General features: G+C 46.1%; 1 protein-coding gene across 1 annotated transcript; it reads right to left on the bottom strand.

Annotated features, from left to right (window-relative positions):
- Window positions 1–374: 374 nt before the first annotated feature.
- Window positions 375–23,739, bottom strand: GNS (glucosamine (N-acetyl)-6-sulfatase). The gene is made up of 14 exons (XM_061567378.1): window positions 23,540–23,739; window positions 22,673–22,732; window positions 19,028–19,231; window positions 18,668–18,733; window positions 17,687–17,785; window positions 16,581–16,748; window positions 12,342–12,424; window positions 11,340–11,458; window positions 10,498–10,601; window positions 9,651–9,752; window positions 8,960–9,064; window positions 7,920–8,030; window positions 5,423–5,583; window positions 375–4,913 (listed from the first exon to the last, which is right to left on the bottom strand). Exons 1-14 carry the CDS (start codon window positions 23,681–23,683, stop codon window positions 4,844–4,846), a joined length of 1,596 nt encoding a protein of 531 aa, XP_061423362.1. The 5' UTR covers window positions 23,684–23,739; the 3' UTR covers window positions 375–4,843.
- Between the last annotated feature and the right edge of the window lie 877 nt (window positions 23,740–24,616).

The following is a 24,616-nucleotide window of genomic DNA, read 5'->3' as shown; positions in this document are numbered from 1 at the left end:
GCATGTGTACACGAGTTCGGAGAGTGACAAGCTCGATACGACACTGTGTTGCTCGGACAACACAATGGAAGGAATGACAGCCGGTGGGTTTGGAGGCTAAATGATGGAGCTGCGACCAAGGAGGGCAGTGCACCAGGGAGAACGAGTGATGGAATCCGCCAATGTCCAACGGCTATGGATGATGGCATCACAGGACCGTGATGTCAATGTCTCCGTCTTCATCAGCAACTCGCTCACAGCTGATGACGATATTAAACACTGAAGGATTTACAACGCCCTTGAGTGTACTCACGCTCTCTACAAACTCTCGCCAGGTTACAGATGACGACACACGCTCGGTCCGCGTGTCATGAAATGAAATCGTTAGGCGACAGTTCAAGTCAACTTACTTTTTTAATAACATTTCAAAGGAAATTTCAATCGGTGTTCACGGGGCGGTGGTGGGTCGGTTCACGCGAGCGTCACGTGCGTGGCGGAGCAACACTCCTCGACCCAAGGAACCTCTCAAAGACGCCGCCATCAACAATAATGGTCCGATAGCAGAACCGTTGCATTGTACCTGCCGCAGCGGCACACACGTGTGTGTTTAACTTGGCTAAATCACCTTTACAGAGGATAAATGGGTCAATAATCGCGGAAACGCGTGCGCTCTCTGGATGTTTGTCAGTACTGGACCATTACGCTATTATAACCATGGTCTGTGTTTACATGACGAGACTCGTACAAGGTTTTTGGTGTTAACCCAAGTTTTAAATAACACTTCTGCTAACATTTGTAGCAGTTTTAGTAATACAGCTTTTAAAAGTTACTCATAACTTAAACTAAGAATTATCTTTAAATTAACGCAAACTTTATTTCAACTAAGCATTTGCAGAATAAAATGGATCAATGCGAAATAAATCAACATGTAGTACACGATTTAAATAACCTAGAAAACACAAACACACTATTTGTGAACATTTCAGTATTGGCCAATGCACTAAGAAGACATCAACTGCCACCAAATCCAACGAACCCAGAGTTCAGCAGCATGGGCCCCACAGAGAACAGCAGCTCCATCGCGATGTCAAGAAGAGACGCTCCTACGCATAGCTTAGCCACGGTAGACGCCTGAAAGATTGCAACAACACTGCAGCTCTGTCCACGCAAACTAAACAGCGACCAAACCAAATGGAAAAACACAAAGCCATTGGTGCAAGCGGTGCGATTCGGGCGAGTGGGAGGCGAGCAGATTGATATAAAAGTTGAAGGACAGAGTTGGATTGGGTGCTCCACCCCACGCTGCTCCGAGGTTGTAGTTGAGTTACAAAGTGGCATTCCGGTGTGTGCTGGGGCTCGCGCGACGCAAGAGGTCTGGGCCCACTTGGTGCGGGCAGGCAGCGGCGCTATTTGCCTTTCAGCACCGATGATACCTGCCTGCCGGGGGGCTGTTTCTCAACGCTCGCAGCCATTCCCTCGGTCGCTTCATTTTTGGTCACTCCACGTTTGTCCCTGCCCAGGTAGAAAATGGAACGATCTAAATATAGAAATCCAACGCCGTGTGTCAACAGCCACAACCAAACGGGTGCCAAAATGACTACACTCACCTCTCTTGATGGTTTGCCCTTTGATTTGTCTTCTGTTGAGCGATTTTGTTGCCTGTTTCATCTCACAGGGACGTTAAAGATGCTGCGGTCTAAACCACAATTTTCAAAGCTACAATTGCCACTATGTAGTTGCGAGTAGTACAGCACACAGCTTGGTTAAATTAACGAACTTTAAAACTATTGTGGTACCACAGGAAGATGCAGTGCTGGATTTCCTTTTTCATTGTATAAGCCCACGTCGGACTGTTCCATTTTGTGGGGGGGGGGGCGCAGCTGGAGGGAACCCGAGCAGTGGAAGGGCATTCACGGAGACTCACGACTGCCCAACTCTTGCGAGGCAAACGCAACAAACCCGCACGCGCGAGGCACATCGTGCACACAGATTAGGATGCATTTGCACGAGGCGACACAAGTAATAGTGCAGATTCACGCCGTTTTTAAAGAATCGGTGAAAATAGTCGTTAAACTAAAATCAATATGCACCACGATCAATGATCAACTTGGTGATGTTCTTTCGGTTTTTGGTTATAAAATAAAACGAGAGCGTCACTCCTGGCAAGTCACCCGTGGTGTTCGGGTGGAGAGACCGGTCCCGTTTAGAACGTGGAACACCTCCACCGGCTCCCGCCACGTAAACGCTCCCAATGCAGATGGGATGGTGCGTTCCCCAAGCGTGTGGGTAACACGTCTGCGTGTGGATAACACGTCAGTCGATGGCACAGGTGGACTGGTTTACTTGGTGTAGGTAGAGCTATCATTGTATTTATGTAGTCCCAGCTCAGCATCTCGACCTGAATTGTGGTAATCGTGCCACGTCGCCTAGCGGAGCACACGAACTCCCCTCAGGACCTGTAAACCGCGGCAGTGGGCCGCGTGGAGGCACAGCTTTCTCAAGCCTCGGTCCGCGTCCCGCTTCAGTCTCCCTCGGACTGAGCCGCCTCCAGACAATCTCTGAAGCTTGGTATCAAGTGGCTAAAGCGCTGTCCACATGAACATAATACTATGACTTGGACGAGCATATCAACGTCGCTACGTGTTGATTAGTCTGAATACACAGGGGTACAAAATTGGTAAACATTATAGGCGAAGGTTTCGTTAGGCCAAGGACGTTCCCTTAATGTGAGCAAACGTATTTGCTAACTTGCCAAGCACTGGCACATCACAGATTGTCACAACTCGGCAATATTTATGCGAAATAGCAAGTAACACGTCGCTTGTTGTCATTCATACATGCGGCTGGGTGGCGCTATACTCACACCACACTCCGTTTAATTTAAGAAAATGAGAACCACTTTTCTGTGCTGCAGTGGAGACTAAACACCGCAAGTGAATGTGGAATTTCCACCACACTCGCTCAGGGCTACTAATGGCGGAATGCCATCTCATCGCTCATTTGAACAGACAGCTGAGATGCGTAACAGGGCAGTTGTTTGAAGCCAGGAAATGTCAGGTTTTGTTTGGAGCTTGAGAGATTGGCGATCCTTCCTCCGTACTTGAATACACGATTCATTGTCTGAGTGCCTTCACATCACAAGTTCCTGGAAGGCGGCGCTAGTTCACGCGTTATGCGCTTCAATTCCGTCTCAGTTCCTTAGCAAGCCACCTGTCTCAACGGAGGTCATCGAAGTGGGCTTTTACAAAAGTGTAAAGTATGAAACTTTGAATATAGAATCATGCAAATTATTTATAGCATAAGCAGCACCACCACCATTTGCAATGGGGGCAGTCGGTGGGATTTCGATGCTGCAGATGGCAGTCACGAGTCTGCATCGAATACGTGGAGGTGCTGTAGCCCAGGGCATAGTCCACCTTGGCTTGGGTTAACACAAAAGAACGGAGCGTTTGACTACTCACCTTCTATGAGCAGTGTGATTTTTAACTTGAAGAACCCCTTAGTACATTTATATGTTAAGTACTAAATATATTATTTACGAGTAAAATGTATCTTTTATCGTTATAGACTCTAATAATGCTTACTTTTTCCTGTAAAATGTAAGTCAGTTGGGGTCATATCAACCTGTCCACATGGAGTGTTAGTGGGGAGCTCAAGTCTATTGGTTCTACTACAGGCTGCTAAGTCAGAGAGGATATTTCCAATGTGGTGCCAACTATGGATGCCAGGATGTTGCAGTTCACGGCCAAATGTGCAAGATGGATGAGGGCAGGTGACGGACACGAGAGCAGAGGCCGAGATAGGAGAGCAGCAAGGTGCAGACAAACCCAGACACTGGGAGCCGACGAGAGGAGACCTCAAAGGTTCGGGTGGCGACAACAGCTGACGAGTCTCACAGCAAGAAGCCGTGGTGGGTGGGTGGTGTTGGTGGTGGCGGTGGTGTTGGTGGTGTTGGTGGTGGGTGAGTGGTGGTATCGACATCGCTGGCCAGGGCGAGCTCTTGACCTCAACCCATTCTATGGAGCCTAAAACGTGTAACGACGCATTGATTCAAGGACGTAAAGCGAACATTACACTCACAATGCATGCGTTGTGAGTGTAAGAACCAACTATTTTGATGCATGCAAATGATATGCTCATGTTACGTTGAGGCCAATCGAGTGAACACAAAAACTGTACAAATGAGAGGCAGAAAAAGCAACGATACAAACAAGATGGTTAATGGGAGAAGACAAAAATATATTATTGAATCAAATTGCGGCCCCCAAATTGAGAAAACTGATCGATTCACTACACTGTGTGAAACACAACAGAATGTTTAACATCCACAGATTAGAAATAATTTATAAATTAACACCATATATCGGGGCTAATGCTTCTTTTGGCAATGTCTTCTAATACTGCAAAAATAATAACTTGTAACAGAGAGCATCGAATGCCACTTTGAGTGTGACATGACATTGTCTTCGTTGTCACCCAACCAACTGCTGACAAAGCCCGAGCCTGATGATGACGTGTGTCGACATGCCAGCCACAATCTGCTGCAGCTGTGGACCAATTTGGTTTAACTATAACTATAGAACACAGGGCTTCCGATTGACTTATGCCAGTGATTGGCTGGGTGAGATATGGGGAACCATGTGTGGTACTGGCACATGGGGCACAGTTAAAACTAAACATGAATAATATAAAAAACGGGCACACACACCAACAAAACAATCGGCATTCACACCTGTGCATTCGCGTGGGCCCTTAGAGACCACACGGTAGGCATTCCCCCAGTTTAGCATGGACTGGGGAACATTTAGGACAACGCTTAGTGGGCCACTCGTGTCGTGGAGGAGGCGTGAAGGTGGCGACGTCGTCAGGGAAGGAACCGTGCTCTCTGGGCAAAAGGTTTCCCTGGAAAAATGGCTGCTGGGTCGAACTTGAAACTGGAACGAGAACAACAAAACCCACAATCGTTATGAGAATTGTGTGGCTTACGGTACTTTGGTGGCCTTGTTTTAAGATTGATTTTGACTTATGCCGAGGCGATGATCTCTAATTAATTTAAAACTGGCTGCATTTGAAAACAAAAACACCATAATCGGCCATGTTCTATCCACTGCTAAATGGTCTCCCCTCATCCTTCATAATCCTGCAATGCCAGAATTGCGCTCCTGTGCATGAAATGATCTCAATCGAGCTCCTTTGCAAAGGGAGTGTTTTCTCCTTTGGGTGCCATTCTATCAATCAGTCTTGTCAAAATGCTATCATCCTATATCTCCTGGCCAAAGCCCTCTTAGTTTAAAGTCAACAAGATGTCACTAATTTATCCCAAGCCCAGCTAGCTTTATCTTCATCTGTACTGGCTCCATCAACCCAACCAAGACCGGCTCAAAAGTTGTGTGGGAGGCCGACTCCGGTCTGCGGAACGCCACTCGTCGTTGCGAACTCTCACCCCGGGTCGAGCGCCCCGGGCGAGCGGCAACTGGGGCCGTGGCACGACTGAAGCATGATGAGCCGCTGGTTCATGCGCACGAGCACCGAGGGGTCGACGCTCTTGGCGATGTTGGTCAGCTGATCCGGGTCACTGGTCACGTTGTAGACTTCGACAAACTCCTGTGGGGAGGAAGCGAGGAGGTGTAGACTATAGCGCTGGACGCCGTGTGTGTGTGTGGTGTACGGCGCTTATGAGGAAAGGTTGTGGCTTCACACAGGAAGTGATCACCGAAGAGCCATGACAAAGTGAAAGGGTTTTTTTTTTCCTACACGTTTCTCCTGATGTGCAAAACAATCGGTCTATCAGTCTTTTTATACCTGCCAAGGATAACTGTTTGTTTTGCATCTCAATGTATCCATTCATCACACCTTGAAGCACCATGTACTTGGTTCATCAATACTCCCCAGGTTTAATCCGTGCCTGGAAAAAAAACTCTTCCTCTTGCTCTGAAATGCAGCTATCCACAGCATACAAAACACTTTCTCCGAAAGATAATTTATTCACTCTGATAACATTGAAGTTACTTTGAAAGTCTAAAAGTGGGCATCCTATGTTGAGCCTGGCCACTGTTATGGAAATGTTTTAATGTCAATTATTTACTCAGGAAAGCATCGAGTGTGAAGACTTATCCAAAGGTCCTGCATTGGGATGTTTGCACGATCCATTCATGACAATTGGCAAGCGAGAGGAAACAAAGCCCAAGTGTACGAGCGACACGCAACACTGCCATCTCACCTCGCAGCTCCACCGAGCCCCGGTGGTCACTGACCAGGCCTGACCCTGCACAGACTCCGAGACGCAATGAGGTCGGGCACATGCAGCATGACCGTCGTAGACCACGGTGTCACAATGAGCCACACATGGAGATGAAGACCGCTCTATTTAGATTCGAGCAGAGACCCCATTGACAAACGTGAACCTATCAGAATAACAGTACAGTCCGTGCAGCTATAACGAGCAACGCAGCCGAACACGAGCACAGTGTCCCGGCACACGGCGGACACGGCTGGCTGTTCGCCTCGTTCGTTAGTCGCTCCAAAGCCTCTCGTGTGATGACAAGGGCCTTGACGAATGCCGAGGCGAGCACTGCAGCACGCTCTTGAGCACCCATCACGTCTGCAATGAGTGGCCAGGTGCTAATTGATCTGTCCGCAGGTGCCGAGTGGCGGTGGAAACAACAGCGGCGTGGTTCAATACGTTCTGCGATGACTCGCAAGAACACAAGCGCACAGAAGCTGAGAAGCAGCCGGAGCTGTGTTTGGGATTGCCGCATTGCATTAAGTAGCGAGCTCAAAATCTTTACCCACGAAAGCCTCTTGCTTTATGTACATCTCTGCTTGGGAAGTTGGTGGCAATGTGCCAGCTGTGCCCATGTGGTATTTCATGTCATCGTCAAATACCCACATCATTCAAGTTCCATGTCACCTTCCTCAGACCCAAAGTTTCGTGATGTAATTTTTAAAATAAGGTTCCGCTTACAACATTGGGCCAATTGACATTTTTTTTCATTTGAAAGGAATCCAAAGTGCCTGGAGAAAGATCTAACGTGCAAGGGGAGAATCCTTAATCACTAAACTTGTCAACCTTCCTGCTGTACTGCCTCCAAAGGACACATCATTTTCCATGTGGTGCATTAGAAACTTGGAGCATAATGACTTTACAAGTTTAATACAATATTTTTATGTATTCAGAGTTGGTGATCTACAATAAAAATTACTCTTAAAAAGATGTTAAATTACACGGACTGTTAAAAAAGTTGTCATTAATTCCCCATTCAAACCAGCACGGAGCAACTCTCTGTTTTGGTAAACATTGGAGGTGGAAGTTGCGTATCCTTAAAGAACCAGTCACGCCAGGAAAATTCCACTGCATAATTTTATAACATTGTTTTAATTTCATCAGGCCTGGAAGGGATGATGTTCTAAATCTATTTACAACCTTCTAATTGCGATTCAAGAGCAAATAACCGCAGCGCTACCCAACAGATGACAGGGGGACATTGCAGACATATTTTGGCAACAGCAATGAAGGCCACTGCCGTGTCACTGTGGCTTTCTCTATTTGCCAATGCCACACAGATCACACTGCCCTTAGACAGCGTGAGGCTGTCTCGTTATGCCTGTGTGTGGGGAGCGGTGGCGCGGCGGTTATCGCGCTCTGCTACGAACCCGGCGTTCATTCCCACTCATGAACCAAAACCTTGGCGAATATCTGACCGGTCTTGAAGTCTGCCTTAAGTCGACTCAGCCTCAGAGAAGTACCCGGTACAATGTGTAGACATCACCACTGGGGCGTGTTGCTGGCCATCCACCCCCTCATGTGCCATGCCGGCCTTCATTGGGTGCTCGCTAGCACCACTTGCCCCAAACATCTATTATGGCTATATGGGGGATCTTAGTCTTGGATATGTGCCAATGCCTGCCTCAGTTGGGATGAGGGGGGTGCGTTTCATCACCTCTGTGTCGGCAAACTCGCAGTACTGCAGGTTGGCGGAATTGGAGAGGGTGCGCACGCACGCGTACGTGTTGTTGATTGAGTCCTCGCACACGCAGTCCGGGAAGCAGTGCTGGGAATAGAGCAGTGCAATATTACCGCAAGACAAACGCCTGGACTGGCAAAACATTGCAATACATCTCCCTGCCTTATCATCTCATCCATTAATTCTCTAAAAAAGGTTTGATGACCAAATATTTCGAGGTTAAGAGGTACAGCTCCTTACTGTTACTTCCTTGTGCTAGATCTCACAGCTGCTGCACGGTGAGTACATGGTGCACCTCAATATGGTCGGCCCTTTCCTTGCAGTATTTGATTTTGTTCTCAGTTGCCGAGAGCAAAGCCTGAAGATCTATAATGCAATTCAAGCAGCAACCGAGACCACCAATGATAGAACACCACACAGGAGCGAACACGTGTGGTGGTGGTGGTGGTGTTTGGAACGAGACGATGGGGGAGTTCCAAAGTTGGCCAGTGCCGTCCTGCGACTACGGTAGTCAAGCACGAGAGTACGGATGAGAACCGTGATGCTGGCGGAGGTAACAAGGCGTGAAGTCCCAGCAAGATGAAATGGTACGCCATCCTATAATCTAACAAAACCAACGCCCGTCTGAATAACCGGCAATTCTCCATCCAGCACATGTTTTCTTCTCATCCCAATCAATGTCCACTGTTTTCCTGTCACTTTTTATTGCAATATTTCAGGTTGTTTACCCTTTCCTGCTATATACTCCATTTCCCCACTTCCATCTCATCTTCTTGATGAATGGAATGTTATAAATATTTGATTCATATTTAATATATTTATGAATGATGCACTTTTTTCCCCACTGTTTCAATACAGCATCTGGATATGCGGTCGCACCGAGCGCTCTATAAATCCACATTGTTCTTGGCGTTTATGGTTATTATTACAGGGGTGCGTTTGCTAATGCCTTGGGTGATGAAGTATTTTCAGCCCACGCTTCTCTGTAACACTGCCAATGTTTGCCAGGCACTTACAAAGACGCCTGGGCCCAAGTTGGGGCAGTGGGGGTCGCTGTGGGCCCCCTGGCCCTGGTATTCGACGAGCACATCGGTCCTCCACGGTGCCTTGCTCGTCTCGTTCTGCAATCCCACGCAGATTCCCGCAGAGCAGGCAGGCGGGGTCGGGTTAGCGCACTCCCATTGACCGCCACCACATTCCACAGCACGTGGCCCATTAGGCCACATTTGTTGTGCAACCATCAGGGCTCACGGAGATTTAGAAAGAAACTCGGAAGCACGCTGCTGCTGCTTTACGATCGCGTAGTCACTGTGTGTGTGCGCTAATGTATGACGGAAACCATCAACATTCCTTTCTATTCTTCCAAGCGCAGCTCTAAATCCTTCATAGCCACCACTGGTCTCGCACTCCGCCAGTTCGTGACCATGGTGCGCCCCCTCCTGGCTACGATGGGAACGCTATTAATCAGCTTCAACCGTGTGCACAGCCAACACCTGATCATATTTATGAAAATGTAAGCTATTGCGATCACATTTTCGACAATTTTCTTCCATATCTCTAACAGAACACTGACCGCCGAGTTGTAGCTTGTGAAAGAGCCACTTACAACGCAAGGTGAACGATATAACATGTAATCCGCGTGAATGTAGATGCATTCCGAGAGGTCCAAATGTAGTTGACGTTCCGTGACGTCTCTGGGCGTCTCACCAGCAGCGGCAGCAGCGACATCCCGTCAATGTCGGTCTTGGACACGTCGAGGCCTGCCAGCTCCAGCAGGGTGGGGGCTATGTCCACGTTCGCCACCAGTTTCTACAACAAGCGACAACGGGCAGTTACTCTCATCCCCTGCGCAGGGGGAAAAGCTGGGAGCAGGAATCAACTGTTGGATGGACGACAACAGGAGGAACAGCCAGAGGTGACAGTCACGTTCCTGAAGAGCTGTTGGTAACCGAATGGCACTTGGTTTAGATTTCCCAACCCAAAAAGAATGTTGAGTATTAAAATCCTGCTTGGGGGAGTGGTTGAATCAACTCCTCAGTGGCCTATAGAGTGCTGATATGAGGGAAGTGGACAGTGGTTGTCCAATGGAGAGACCGATCCTCATCAAGGGAATATTGAATTCCCACTGCCAACTCAGACGGGTAGAACATGTAGCGCAGCACTGCATTAGTCACTTTTGGAGGCATAACCAGACGTTCAATATCCATAATCTGGCTTCAAATATATAGCAAAGGAAGCAAAAGATGGATAGACAAATGCAATTTACTTCCAATCAGATAGGAGCTCATTGACGGTAGAGGAGTGATGCAGTGGTAAGCGCATTGACTCATCAACCAGGTGACCCGAGTTTGATGCCCAGCCAACATCAGTGGAAAGTGGTGTTTTTATAGCCACCCACCTTTGCCAGGCCAAACTTACGAGCAGTGACTTGAAAACAGGCCGTCAACTACCATTTATATTGATAAAGAGCTCATTAAGATCAAAAGTGCTCCGAGGTCAATTCCAACTGAAGCGGTGAAAGTTAAGCGAAAGTCAACGCGTGCCGCGTACGCACCGAGCACTTCTGGTTGGCCGCGACACCGGGCCCTCTGAGCAACAGCGGAACCCGGATGTCGAACTCGTACAGCTGGGACTTCTCGACGGGTAGCGAGAACTGGCCTGCAAACAACGAGCAGATGTCACGCGCACAAACGTCGTCACAATCCCGCATTAAACTCCGCTGCTCACGTTCACCTCCTGTAGGTCATCTCCCTAGCATGAGGAGCTTTGGGGCAGCGTTTATCTCTGTTTCTGGCCATGAGGAAGTGTTGGAAAATTCCACAAGCTCATCACAGAGACCAGTCTGTCTAAAGGACCACTGTTAACTTCCCATGAAATGACAAGTTCAACTCTGGATTATCCCCGTTTTCTATCTTTAGGCAGATACAAAGAAAACTTTTAAACTTGCACTCTGGTTAATCATTAGCTACTCCCTCAATTGTGACTCAACGTAAACACGTTGGCAAGTAAAACTTACTCCCATTGTACAGGTAAAACAAGAATGATAGTGCTTAACTAATTTGTTTGATTTCCTTTACCCTGCTTGTTTTATCCAGGTCACCCCTCCCCACCATTACCCCAGACAATCAGAGTAAACTGTGTTCCATTTATCAACCCTGAAGGGGTGATGGGCCGAGTCAATCCCAGACTACGATTTGAACCAGGATCCTCGAAATTCAGGACATGATTGCTGCCCCGTTGCTCGTTTGAACAGGGACACACCGCCTCGACTTTTTGGATTTTTATTCATCAACACCAGACGGAGAAGCAAAACCACACAAAATGCCCACTTGCGCCACAGAGTGACCTCCGGGAAGCCAAACGGCGGCTAAATATGTGTTCATGAGACCGGATTACCTGCGTGATAGCCGTTGTCGGACGTGAACAGAATGTAAGTGTTTTTCAGGTCTCCAGTTTCCTCCAGCTTCTTGACCACTTTCTCCACGAGGTCATCAACAGACAGCAGAGTCTGCCACCTGCCGGCAAGCACAGGCAGGGAACACACCCAAGCAGTGGCGTCATCTTAATCATCACCAGCCATGACGGATCCCTTGTTGGATGGTCTCCCCAAACCGTCGCTATTGCTCACGGTAATGCGATGTAACAATCCATCTTGTTCCCGCACGCGAGCCGCTGTGATCCCTTCGTCTCGCCAGTGGACGGCATTTTGGCATCCGCTTCGTCGTTGGTCTTACTCGCTGGGTTCACAGCGGCCATGGAATCGTTCATTCCCACCACAGCACAATGATTCACCAGGATTCAGGGATCGGGACTGGATTCAAGACTATATTATTTAATCAGTCAAATGTTTTATCCTCTAATATATAATTTCTCTACAATTCATCCCATTACCAAAATTATAGCTTATGCACACACAAGTTATGAATTGTAAACAAATGATCAATACCCACCTTCCAATAACTCCCCTTTCTGCATATTGAATCAGTGACACTCAACTCATTTGCCTCAGAGGTGACAGAGCATCTACTTTGTTGGAAGTCAATAGCGAACAACCTCTGCTGACTTTCAAATAAATGTTCAACGCTCAAGAAAAAAAGGGCACCGCCAAGACTGTTTCAAACGTTGGTGTTGTAACGGCATTCAGCGGTCCCCTCTGACAGTTTAACTGCTATAGTCATCCACCACCTGTCTGGCCTAAATTCTCAGAGGACTCCGCTTAATGTTTATAATGACAGTTACTGCTGTAGCAAAACAAGTGCCACACTTCAAAAGATCCACGTGGGACCTCCGGTGTTGCCTCCAAGGTGTTGCACGTAACATGGGGCACCGCAGCTCTTGCACTATGGCAAGGGGGGCTCTGTTTGATGCTCCGCTTGCGAGTACGAGCCGTGACGTTACCTCTTTCTGAAGATCTTGTCCAGGTACGCGATGGATGTGTTCGCCATTGGAGTGCGCGCCTGACGTATCAACCAATGCTTATTCTGAGAACAGCACACCAACCAGCACGTGTACCACAGCAGTGTTATTGTGCGTATAAAGTTACTGAACCATTTAATTGCAATTGCAAACAACCTGATAAAATAAATCACATGGATTTGGCCACCAATCTAGTCAGCCTGTGCTGTGGTAAAGAGAGCGCCTATCTCGCAATCTGAATTCTGCAAGTTAAAATCCTGGTCGGGGTTGAAATTGGCTCATCATCCTTTGAGGTTACTCGAATGCCTCTGTGCAACAGCAAGGTGCACTGATGTCTTCCTGGAGCTCCCCCGTCTATGCAATTCAGCAATGTAGTATATGTAGAGCAGTTGTACCCCAGTCATGTCTCTCAAGGACATTACGATGATGTGCCTGTCACGTTTTCACACCGACATTCCATTAATGAGGCTCAAACAAATTACCACCTGTTTGTTTCTGTGTTGTATATTGCTTTTTTACCTTCTCCTCCCCCCCAATGTCATCCCAATCGCACAGCAGTGCAACTCTTCATGTAGAAAACGGCCACAAATAAGGGGGCAGCACTGTTCCACCTGCTCTGCCACTGACGATAATATTCGTCACATCACAGATCTCGAGCTTACCAAATTTAAGTGCAAATTTTTTTGACTTAAAGCTTTTGCGACTACAGGAATTCATATTATTTTGGTCTTTTGGTAAAGTCACATAGATAGTTCTAGACTTGAAGCTTTCATGACTGCAAGGAATCATATTCTTAGGTGTTTTCGGTGAAGTCACGTAGGTAAAACATCAAAATTAATAAAAATAATAAAATAAAAATAAAGATCACGACGTTTCGGAGGCAACACAAGTCTCCGTCATCAGGTGGGACAGTCACAGCCAGATCAGCTGCATCAAGTGAGGCAATGATTCAAGATGTAATCCCTTAAAAGCGAGTTGAGGGGGGGAGGAGAGGGGGGAGAGGGGCTCATCAGAATGTGGTAGCCAATGAATGGAAAGTATCGGGAGAGAAGGGCCAACAAAAAGGTGGGCGACGGCGTGGAAGCTATTGTGCGCAAGCGACACACTGCTGCCCACGCCAACGCATTGGGCAGAGAGGGGGGAGGGGGGAGGTCTGATACACATGATAGAAAAGAAAAGAAAATGCGTATGTTTATACCAATGCTGGCTAAACAATGAAGAGATTACTGTTAAACACTGGGGAAGTTAACACTCGGTAAAGTGAAGTAAACTAGTGTCTGTCAGATAAGATGGTCAAAAAAGTGTAATTAAGTCTTTTTTGCGTGGTTAATAACATCTTTCCAATGATTACTAAGTTTGATGATGGGTACAAACTTAGTAATCATTGGAAAGATGTTATTAACCACGCAAAAAAGACTTAATTACACTTTTTTGACCATCTTATCTGACAGACACTAGTTTACTTCACTTTACCGAGTGTTAACTTCCCCAGTGTTTAACAGTAATCTCTTCATTGTTTAGCCAGCATTGGTATAAACATACGCATTTTCTTTTCTTTTCTATCATGTGTATCAGACCTCCCCCTCCCCCCTCTCTGCCCAATGCGTTGGCGTGGGCAGCAGTGTGTCGCTTGCGCACAATAGCTTCCACGCCGTCGCCCACCTTTTTGTTGGCCCTTCTCTCCCGATACTTTCCATTCATTGGCTACCACATTCTGATGAGCCCCTCCCCCCCCTCTCCTCCCCCCCTCAACTCGCTTTTAAGGGATTACATCTTGAATCATTGCCTCACTTGATGTAGCTGATCTGGCTGTGACTGTCCCACCTGATGACGGAGACTTGTGTTGCCTCCGAAACGTCGTGATCTTTATTTTAATTTTATTATTTTTATTAATTTTGATGTTTTACCTACGTGACTTTACCGAAAACACCTAAGAATCACGTAGATAGGTTTCAAAGAAAATAACAAAAACTACGACGTTTCGATCGCAACACAAGCGGTCGTCATCAGGAAAAGGGGGTTATAGCCTCTCAAGGCAAACTGTTTATAAAGGTTTAAAATGGGCGTAGCCCAAGTGTCAGCAGCATGGGCGGAGCAGCTAATGTTAATGTAGGTGATGGGCAGTGACGGCGCTGGTGGTGGGTTTCCACCAAATAAAGGGCTGCCAGGTAAAAACTAGCATGTTAATGTAAGATCGGAGAGCGGCCTCCACGGCGAGCGAGCTGAGGTGGCTGTGTTAATGTGAGAGATTAGCGTGTTAATGTGAGATATTAGCATGTTAATGTGAGAGATTAGCGTGTTAATGTGAGACATTATCGTGGTAATGTGAGAGATTAGCATGTTAATGTGAGACATTATCGTGGTAATGTGAGAGATTAGCGTGTTAATGTGAGAGATTAGCGTGTTAATGTGAGATATTAGCATGTTAATGTGAGAGATTAGCGTGTTAATGTGAGAGATTAGCATGTTAATGTGAGACATTATCGTGGTAATGTGAGAGATTAGCGTGTTAATGTGAGAGATTAGCATGTTAATGTGAGACATTATCGTGGTAATGTGAGAGATTAGCGTGTTAATGTGAGATATTAGCATGTTAATGTGAGACATTATCGTGGTAATGTGAGAGATTAGCATGTTAATGTGAGACATTATCGTGGTAATGTGAGAGATTAGCGTGTTAATGTGAGAGATTAGCGTGTTAATGTGAGATATTAGCATGTTAATGTGAGAGATTAGCGTGTTAATGTGAGAGATTAGCATGTTAATGTGAGACATTATCGTGGTAATGTGAGAGATTAGCGTGTTAATGTGAGAGATTAGCGTGTTAATGTGAGATATTAGCATGTTAATGTGAGAGATTAGCGTGTTAATGTGAGAGATTAGCATGTTAATGTGAGAGATTAGCGTGTTAATTTGAGAGATTAGCGTGTTAATGTGAGATTATCGTGATAATGTGAGAGATTATCATGTTAATGTGAGAGATTAGCATGTTAATTTGAGAGATTATCATGTTAATGTGAGAGATTATCATGTTAATGTGAGAGATTAGCATGTTAATGTAAGATCGCAGAGCCACCGCCACATCGAGGTCAGAGCGCGGAGGTGGCCGTGTTGGTGTGAGAAATTGAACCTGTTAATGTAAAATCTGAGACAGACGCCATCCAGGCATCCACTCTACGTCCGTCTTTGTGGAAGAGGTACGTAGATGACACGTTCGTCATCTGGCCACATGGCCGACCAGCTCTGAACCAATTCCTCAACCACACCAATTCCATACACCCAGCCATCACATTCACCATGGAGGTGGAAAAGGATGGCAAGCTACCATTCTTGGATGTTTTAATCGAAAAGAGACCAGCTGACTCCCACCACCATCCATCCCAGAAGAATTCCCTCATTAAAACTCGACACCATAGAGCTCAATGTATTTCCGACCAACTGAAACATGTACACCAAGCTCCCAAGATGAATGGATATTCAGACTACACAATCCGTAAAGCTATCACCCCAACCGTTGGGAAAGAACCATCTGAGGACCCAACCAAAACCATCACCTTGCCATACATAGCAGGGGGTCACCAAAAATATTTCCTAAATCATGAGCAAACACAAGATCCACGTTCGATTTAACACAGTACATAAAATTCGTGATCCGATCCATCTGTGAAGGATATGATCCCTGACCTGCAATTCCCCGGCATCTACAAACTAAGCTGTCTGTGGCAGTAGTTACATTGGGGAAATTAAGTGACATGTCTCGGACCGTGTTCGTGAACATAAGGCAGATGTGAAACACTGTAGGACCAATACCTCGGCCGTTGCTGATCATTGTTTTAATGCGGTGGGCTCACAGTTAATAGATTTCTCTAAGACGAGGGTGCTTTGCAAACCCACTGGCAGCAACAAAGATTAGTTCATGAAGTCATCCATATTTACAGACACAATTTCAACCGAGATGGGTGCAAACTTAGAAATCATTGGAAGGACGTTATCAACCAGTTTAAGTCATAACTGTCTGTGATATTCCCATCCTGCCACCTTCCTATGTTCGTTGTTATTGTTAGCCCTCCGATTTTACATTAACAGGGTCAATTTCTCACACCAACACAGCCACCTGGATTCAAACCCAGGGTCTCAGCGGTGCCAGCTCGGACCTCTGATCCCCCCAGGGTCGCTCAGCACCATCCTTCAAGGAAAGCGAGCGGACGAGCGTGGGCACACCTTGCCGTGCACGTTGAAGCTTTTGGTGCGCGGTGCCCGCGTGTCGGGGAAGCTGTTGGCGTACTGCGGCGCCACATCCCACGGCTCGTGGGGGGCGGGCGGAGAGATCATCATGAAGAAGGGACTCACGCGCCACCGGTCCTCCAGGAACTCCAGCGACCTGTTCGTCTGCCGCCCCACGCACACGCACAGACCAGCTCGGTGAGCGTTGGCATCATCAGATTACCCAGCGATGCTTTACGGCAGTTTTGGTTCGCAGCGCATCCTTCTGGGCCCCGTGTGTTGTACGTGTGCCTTTCGAGAAATTCTTAAATGCAATGGCTGCTCAATAGATAATTTTTACATTATATATGTTAAGATTCATATTAGAATCACCTCTGTGTAACCGCCTATGTTTCTTCGTAGAGAAGGGAGTGACCACAGACTTGGTGTAAACTGCCACTGTAACCATGTATTACAATCATAAAAGACCTTTAGGAGGATCCTTAAGAGGAGAGATGACAAGCCACAAGTACATGCTCATAGTGATGAAGAGAAATGAGTGGATGGATTATTCTTTGCAAGGCAATGAAGTGAGGGTGATATTTGTTTGAATAGAATAATATAACTCCAAAATACAGAGGTATTTTTTGGCACAGTAAAGTTTTTTTCTTAGGTACTCGTTGTTGTAATGTTTGTCCAGCAAGCATACTTCTGTGTGTCCTTGTGATGTCTGTCTGCTTGTATGTCTGTCTATAGTTTTCTAGTTAGATTTTTGTTGCTATTTCTTTTATGCCTGATGATGATTGCTTGTGTTGCAATCGAAACGTCGTAATATGCTATTATTTAATTTATTATTTTATCTTTAGACGTGACTTAACCGAAAGAACCAAAGAATACATACTTTAATACTTGGGATGAGAATACACCAATAGATTAATGTACAATTCTATACAATTACACAACTGTGAATGGTATTATGTAAGCGGGCAATGTGCTAAATAATTGTCTAATGCAACAGATGGGCTATTTCAGAATACAGCGAAGCTGAAGCTGCAACTCTGCGCATTATGCAAATGCATAAAACTTAGAATGGAGGCTGTGTGTGAGGAAAGTGAACCACTCACTATTAAGTCCGTTAAATAGTCCATCGTGTAGTTCTGCCCATGGAATTCTTCCTTGCCATTGTTAGACACGGTGTAGTTATAGTACTTGGAATTCTTCACCTGTGCAACCGAAAGAAAATGCGTACAGAACATGACTCTTACTCGATTTCAGTGAGACGAGACATCAATCCCTAAACACCGACTCCATCCCAGCTGCGTTCCCACACTCCTCCTCTTGAAGCCTTGAGCAGTGGTGCAGAGTTTGATTCCAGACTCGGAGGGGCCTTTTCGTGTGGAGTTGGTATGTTCTCTCCGTTCGGCATGGGTTTACTCCAGGTTTTCTGGTTTCTTCCCATTGCAAAAAATAAACTTTATGCAATATTATCAGTATTGGCCAAAATATCAAAATGCTTAAAAAATTAGCACTTCATGTGATATGGCAAAGGCAATGCGGATGCATGCACGGTGCTTGCCTTACCACTACCCTTGCAATGCCATGCAACCTTTAAGAGATGTTCATTAACAGCCCTTATCTAATTTTTCTATGCGACTACACTGGACCCATGATACACTGGACAGTTTAGAGTTTGTGTGTGTAATGTCTATTTGCAAGTATAGCAAAAACAAAGCCATCAATTTACTTCTCAAATGAATACTGGATAGACACATATCAGTTAATGTACCTGATAGAGGTAAAGAATCCACATTCCCATGACCGGGGCCAGTATATGCATAACAACAGGGATCAGCAAACTGTGGCTCTTTAAATACTGCTTTGTGACGTTCTCGTATTCACATTGCGGCTCTTGAAAGAGTTTTTTTTACCGAATTCGAAAAAAATGTCTCTTCCTGTTATTTTGGTTGCCGACCCCTGCCCTAGGCGTTTCATAGATTAGCTGTGGTACAAACTACAACAAAGGGAGATTAATCTGATAGCAGAGACATTGGGCAACCAGACCTGCAGTGGCCCCGCCTCGTGATTCCCATTGTGTTCACACTCACCAAGCCCAGCCAATCATCCCAGCCTGGGGGCACGTACGAGGGGCCACCCACTTCAGCAGATCCGTACTGCGCACGTACGCACAGGGGCAGAGAGCAGAGTCACCTTCTGTAACTTAGTTTCTGAGAAATATTTCACTGGTTACACATTTGTAATTAAAATATATCACCAACTTTAATCCAATAAAAAATTATGGATGGGCGGGAGGGTGACAGGCAGAAAGGAAGGCAGACATTCAGAAAGGCAGACTGACAGACCAACAGATGTGCAGACCAAAAGACCCATAGACGAGAGACAGAGGCAGACCGCCATCCAGCCAATCAATTCACCGACCAGCCAGAGAGACCAACAGGCAGCCCTACCTGGTTCAGGTACTTCCCAGCGAAGAAAGTCTGGTACCCAGCGGTGCGCAGGCGCATGGGCAGGGCGTGCGGCTCCTCGCGCTTCTGCCACGTTGCTCCGCTGCAATTGCCCTGCAGGGAGTTGTTGGTGACGCCGTGGTTGTGCGGGTACTTGCCCGTCAGCAGGCTGCTGCGGCTGGGGCAGCACAGTGGGCTCGACACAAACTGGCGCAGCATACAACCACAATTAGTTATCATCCCCCATCCACAGAGAATACGGGTCAGCCACAGTCTGTCTCACCGAGCAAGTGATACATACAAGTTCTAATTAAGTGGATGTTCGAGAAGATGTTTTATAATTCTGGCATGAACACAGTTGAGCCTACGCTTAGAATTATAGAAACTCAAATACTCAAGTTTTAAGTTGAGCCATCAACAATGATGGCTCAGGGGTTGATAGCTTTCATTCATATGGCACGGTCAGTTTAAAGTTCTAAATTAACATATGTAAGTAATGAATAGATAATAATACAAATAAGATATCCATTATCAGTCATTTATCTCCTGTGGCACTAAAGTTGATGAAAATAAAACTGTTGTGCACTCAACCACATCGTCTTTTCCACTTAAAGTGAATTTTCTCACTGGCTGATTTGGAAGGGATGATGTTTGATTACTGATTATGCAAGATTTTAGATGTAACATTTTCCAATGGTAACCCCCCCCCCCCCCCTCTTTAGTAATGCAACTTTACTGCTTGATTTTGAGAGTACTTTGTTCAAGTTTTGCACGTTACTTACATTTAAACTTGGAAAGAACAGCATTGATTCAAAAGTGTGACAATCCAACAATGGGCTCTGTAATTAAGTACTTCGGGCAGCATGTTATTATTGGTACTGTACCATGCATCAGAAAACATGAATAACGAAAACTGAGACGAGCATGGACTTTCCTGAGTAAGGGACGACAATGTGAGTGTTGTAAAGTTTGCTTTTTAATGAAAAACACTTTTCATTTTGCCACGGAGAAAGAATAGAAATAATTTGACCCATGCATATGCCTCAAAGGGTCACTGAGCAAGACACTTACCTTCATAGTTTCAACCATACACAAAGTGACTACATTACGCATAGACGTTCTTGTGTTACAAGTATGATGAACAATATTACAGCCACCAGACTTGCTTTAGTATATTTACTTCAGAGCGTAACACTGCAGTGTCCTTGTTTTTAATTGAACAAGTAATGCAAGCCACCAATTCTGCTGTCTGCTGCATCACTGTGTTGTGCAGTCTTCTCTCACACTCATTCAGCTGTTTTAGAGGAAGTGATACATTCAAAATGGATTGCCTTAAATGTTTTACATCACTGTTTTGGGAGAACGTTTGCTTGACATCTGGTGAGTGTTAATTAAAAAAATAAACTTTCATGAACCCCTTTGTTCAACTGTGGCTTGCAGGTGAGGTATACGTTCTCCAAAGGCACTTAAACAAAAGGAATTCTTGTGGGGGGGGGGGCATTGCATAAGCTCAAGCATGTGAGTCATCAGGCAATGTCCATTGGGTGAGTCGTCAACTACGCTGGTCTGAACAGTTACTTGCCAGTGAGGAATCCAACATCAGATTGTTTTCACCGATAATAAATCTGTTTGCGAGTGCCATCCACTTTACAACATATCTGTCCTAAACATTAATTTAATTTCCGCAGTCTGGGCATCGTTATTTTATAGGACTGCCATCACTTCCCAGTTTAAAGTTTCACTGTGTTTTGGGAAAGATAAGGCAAGCAGCTGGTACAGTGAGGGCAGGCAATGATCTCATTTTATCACATGTCTTGTCAACCATCTCTCGTGTGTTGTTGTTCAAGGCGATTTCGAAACACCTCACCAAGACAAGCTCTGCCCAAGCATTTTTTCCCTTAATGAACGTGGTAATATCTTGGATTCATATTTATCTCCAATCCCAATATTTTCCTTATAATTTGGGCACCAAGCAAACATTCTTTGAAAACACATGTGTAGGCATGTACGGTCTATATTATATTGGAAGTGATATCACAATTTGTTCCAGTAGTGACCTAAAGTTGATAGGTGCTCACTAACATCACTAACATTACAAGCCTACGTAGAATGGGGCATCTACATCAGGGATATTGTAAATGTGTACCACGTGATGATGTATACATCTATCATACCTAGTCCGCAAGGGGAATGACGATTTATCTGACCTTGGGGTAAGAAGAAAGGCTATTGGCCAAAACGACACCGATTTTATATATTTTTAAGGCCATGTTGTTTAAGGGGGGATGTAAGGGTAACTCCAGACGAGTATATTTTTCAACGTGAGGGCGCCTATTATTGTTTAGTAAAGCAGTAGTATAGTAAAGCAGTAGTATAGTGAAGGCTATAACAGTGTATTTAAGACAATACCCCCCCCCCCCCGACTGCATTGTGGAAGCCAGGTAGAGGTCCTCCCCCCATGGCCTCACCTTTCATTTATCGAGGTTGAAAACTCTTTTCTTTAGAACTGATTTTTGTGTTTAGTTTGTTGTCCTTCCCCTGCACCTCCGATGAGCAAGGTGGGATACGTAAGGTGCGAAATAAGTTAAATACACTGTACATGTCTTTGCAAGCCCCTTGTTGATTACCAGTAACTTCCTATGGGTCTGCAGACCCCTGTTCTAACACATCAGCTCTAGAATGCCGGTCTATAAAGACTACAAGCTTGGCAGCACAGCACATACTCGCAACAGATGGGGGGGGGGGGGGGGGTAGGTGGCACATTTACTATTTATGACTATGGGAGACAAACAGAGGAAGAGCTTATTGGTCTACTTCAAAAGGCAACAACACGTTTAAAAAACATGACAATGGAACTACATGTTGACACGTTTACAAATCATATACCCATTGCTGTGAATATACAAATTTCCCTTCTAAACTTGGCCCAGATATTTGGAGACGAAGATAAAGTATACACCAAGTCCTGAAACACGACTTTTTCTTTGCTACAAGTGCTCAGGCTGACAGATTCAGGTTGTGTGAGAGTGAGTATTGTAATAAAAGGGAATGGTGCTAAATTTCACGATAAACACAAATGGAAACTAGTCATATCGTACTACTCTTGGCAGTTCAATTAAATATTCATTTCAACAGGGTTTATACACAAATATCATATCTGAAAGTAAATTGAAGCTCATAACCATTGCTATACATCTTAAGAGTAAATTCAAACTGGACAATACCCTTAAACTTCACTCCTCTGGAAATATATTTGCTGAAACATGTTTCATTGGGAATCATTATTTTTAACATAACAAAAAGCACCTACGCATTGTACATACATTTTCCTGGATTACATTACTTCATTTAAAGACAAAACTACAGTACTGTACTTTTTTTACTGGAATTCTATACTTGGGTATATTAACATATAATTAAATTACGTTTATTTATCCAAGAAAGCATAATTGAGTCTCAAATCGCTGTGTGCATTGCTTTAATGTGAAATTCTGAGCAATGGCTCTCGGATGCCAATCAACACCAGTGCCACAAAATACTCCTCTAGGAACACAAACACAGGCTGTGGAAAAAACATTCAGACTGGACAGAGTTGGCAGCATAGATGACTGGGGAAAGGAGGTCCAGAAATATCCTGCACGAGTTTACCATGTTGGTGAATGTGAAGCCTGCATCTCCAATAAGCTTCTGTGTCTTGCTTAGCGGTGTCTGTAAAACAAACACAACAGTTAAGCTGCACTCTCAATTCACAGCACAGGCGGAAACCAAATAGAGTATGCAGTTTGGTGCTTTGCTGTTCCAACTAAAATGGTGCGCAGGGCTCAAGTCGAGACCAATCGATAACCATAATAAGCATCTCATCCAAACATTGTTACACATTTACATTTCATATAATACTATGGATGGGACACGATCTGATTTTCTGTAAAGAAATCGTATGGGGCAGCCAGGGGCAACCTCGGTGTTTTCAGACGTAATTGTCATCTAGGTTATGTGCAACCGACTTACACCTCACTGTGTGTGGAGTTATAGGTGCAGGGTTATAGGTGCGGAGCGATGGCGCAGTGGCTAACGCACTGCGCAATGAACCCTACGACCTGCGCTAGATTTCCAGCCACGTCTAGCGGCGAACAGGAACTGCCCACAACACGACCCCACCGCTTCGCCACCCCGCAATGAACAGCGTGGTGAAGTATGGTCGAACCCACATAACGCACAGAGCGTGCGAGGGCTTAATCCAGCAGCAAACGGACAAAGGGCCGCACGCAATAACATCGCGATCTACGACCTTACAAACAGCATCGGTTACATTCTACGTCTGGCAATGCACGACATATTAAAAGCTTGGATGATCATTAAATCAAGTATATCGCAGTGTCCGTGCTAACGCATTCTCGACACCGACCCCTGCAGGCCTACATCTACCAACGGAGTGAGCGCCCGCTCCCGCCGCAGGGGAACTAGTCGAGACGGGGTCCCTCTAAACGCGCGGAGCGTCAACAAACAGCGCCGTACCATTCCGCCCAGCGAGACATCCTGGTCGTCGGTGAGGATCAGCACGAGGTTCGGTCTGGCCTCGCAGCGCACCGCGTTTTGAAATGCGGCGGCCGCGACGAGGAGGAGGAGGAGGAGAGACCGCGTCGACGACGAGGGCGACATGTTCACGGCGCGCGCAGCGACGACGTCCGATCTCGTCTTTACCGGAAGTGGGCAAGGAAGGTGGGGCGGGTCTTGTGGGACAAGGGGAGGGGCTTGTAGGTATGTGGGCGGAGCTGTGAGTGAGTGGGCGGGGCTTAGCGCCGTGGAGACCTGTCGTGTGGGCGGGGCTTGTGTAGAGGTGGGCGGAGCTGTGAGTAAGTGGGCGGGGCTTAGCGGCGTGGAGACCTGTCGTGTGGGCGGGGCTTGTGTGGAGGTGGGCGGAGCTGTGAGTGAGTGGGCGGGGCTTAGCGCCGTGGATACCTGTCGTGTGGGCGGGGCTTGTGTGGAGGTGGGCGGAGCTGTGAGTGAGTGGGCGGGGCTTAGCGCCGTGGAAGACCTGTCGTGTGGGCGGGGCTTGTGTGGAGGTGGGCGGGGCTGTGAGTGAGTGGGCGGGGCTTGTGTGGAGGTGGGCGGGGCTTAGCGCGATGGGACTGAGCACGCGGACAGCCGCGTCTGTCTGCGGGGCTGATGATGATGATGGCTCCCTCGGGGTGGTGGTGGTGGTTCGCGCGCTGGATTTGAAATGTAGAACATCGTTGTTGGTCCGCGCAGCAGTGGACATGAAAAACGCAACACATTCGTGAATAATATTGTGGCCTTAAAATTACAAATATATAATAGGCCACGTTTCGGCGAACAGTCCCTATCCATAGCAGCAGTATAATACTACTACTCCATGGGTAGACCACAGGCAGTCGATCTGCGGGCAGGTGGGGGTGGAGAGCGCCCTCTCATGCACAGCCCTGTCTCTCGATTTAAAGCTTTCGTGACTGCAGGGATTCATCTTCTTGGTTCTTTCGGTATATTGTATTATTTTATTATATTATTTTATATTATATTATTTTTATTATTTTATTACCTCCCTTCTACGTGACTTTACCGAAAGAACCAAGA

Source organism: Lethenteron reissneri, chromosome 38 (genome assembly GCF_015708825.2).
Source record: "Lethenteron reissneri isolate LAM-NWPU_2019-01 chromosome 38, ASM1570882v1, whole genome shotgun sequence".
NCBI lineage: Eukaryota > Metazoa > Chordata > Hyperoartia > Petromyzontiformes > Petromyzontidae > Lethenteron > Lethenteron reissneri.
Note: the sequence above shows the minus strand (reverse complement) of the source record. Positions and strands in the feature narration are given on the sequence as shown.

Coding starts and splice junctions, on each gene's coding strand:
- GNS (XM_061567378.1), bottom strand. CDS start 23,683: ATGTCGCCCTCGTCGTCGACGCGGTCTCTCCTCCTCCTCCTCCTCGTC. Junction 9,753..10,497: donor CGGCCAACCAGAAGTGCTCG/GTGCGTACGCGG, acceptor CGCTTGTTGTAG/AAACTGGTGGCGAACGTGGA. Junction 8,031..8,959: donor ACTTGGGCCCAGGCGTCTTT/GTAAGTGCCTGG, acceptor CTCTATTCCCAG/CACTGCTTCCCGGACTGCGT.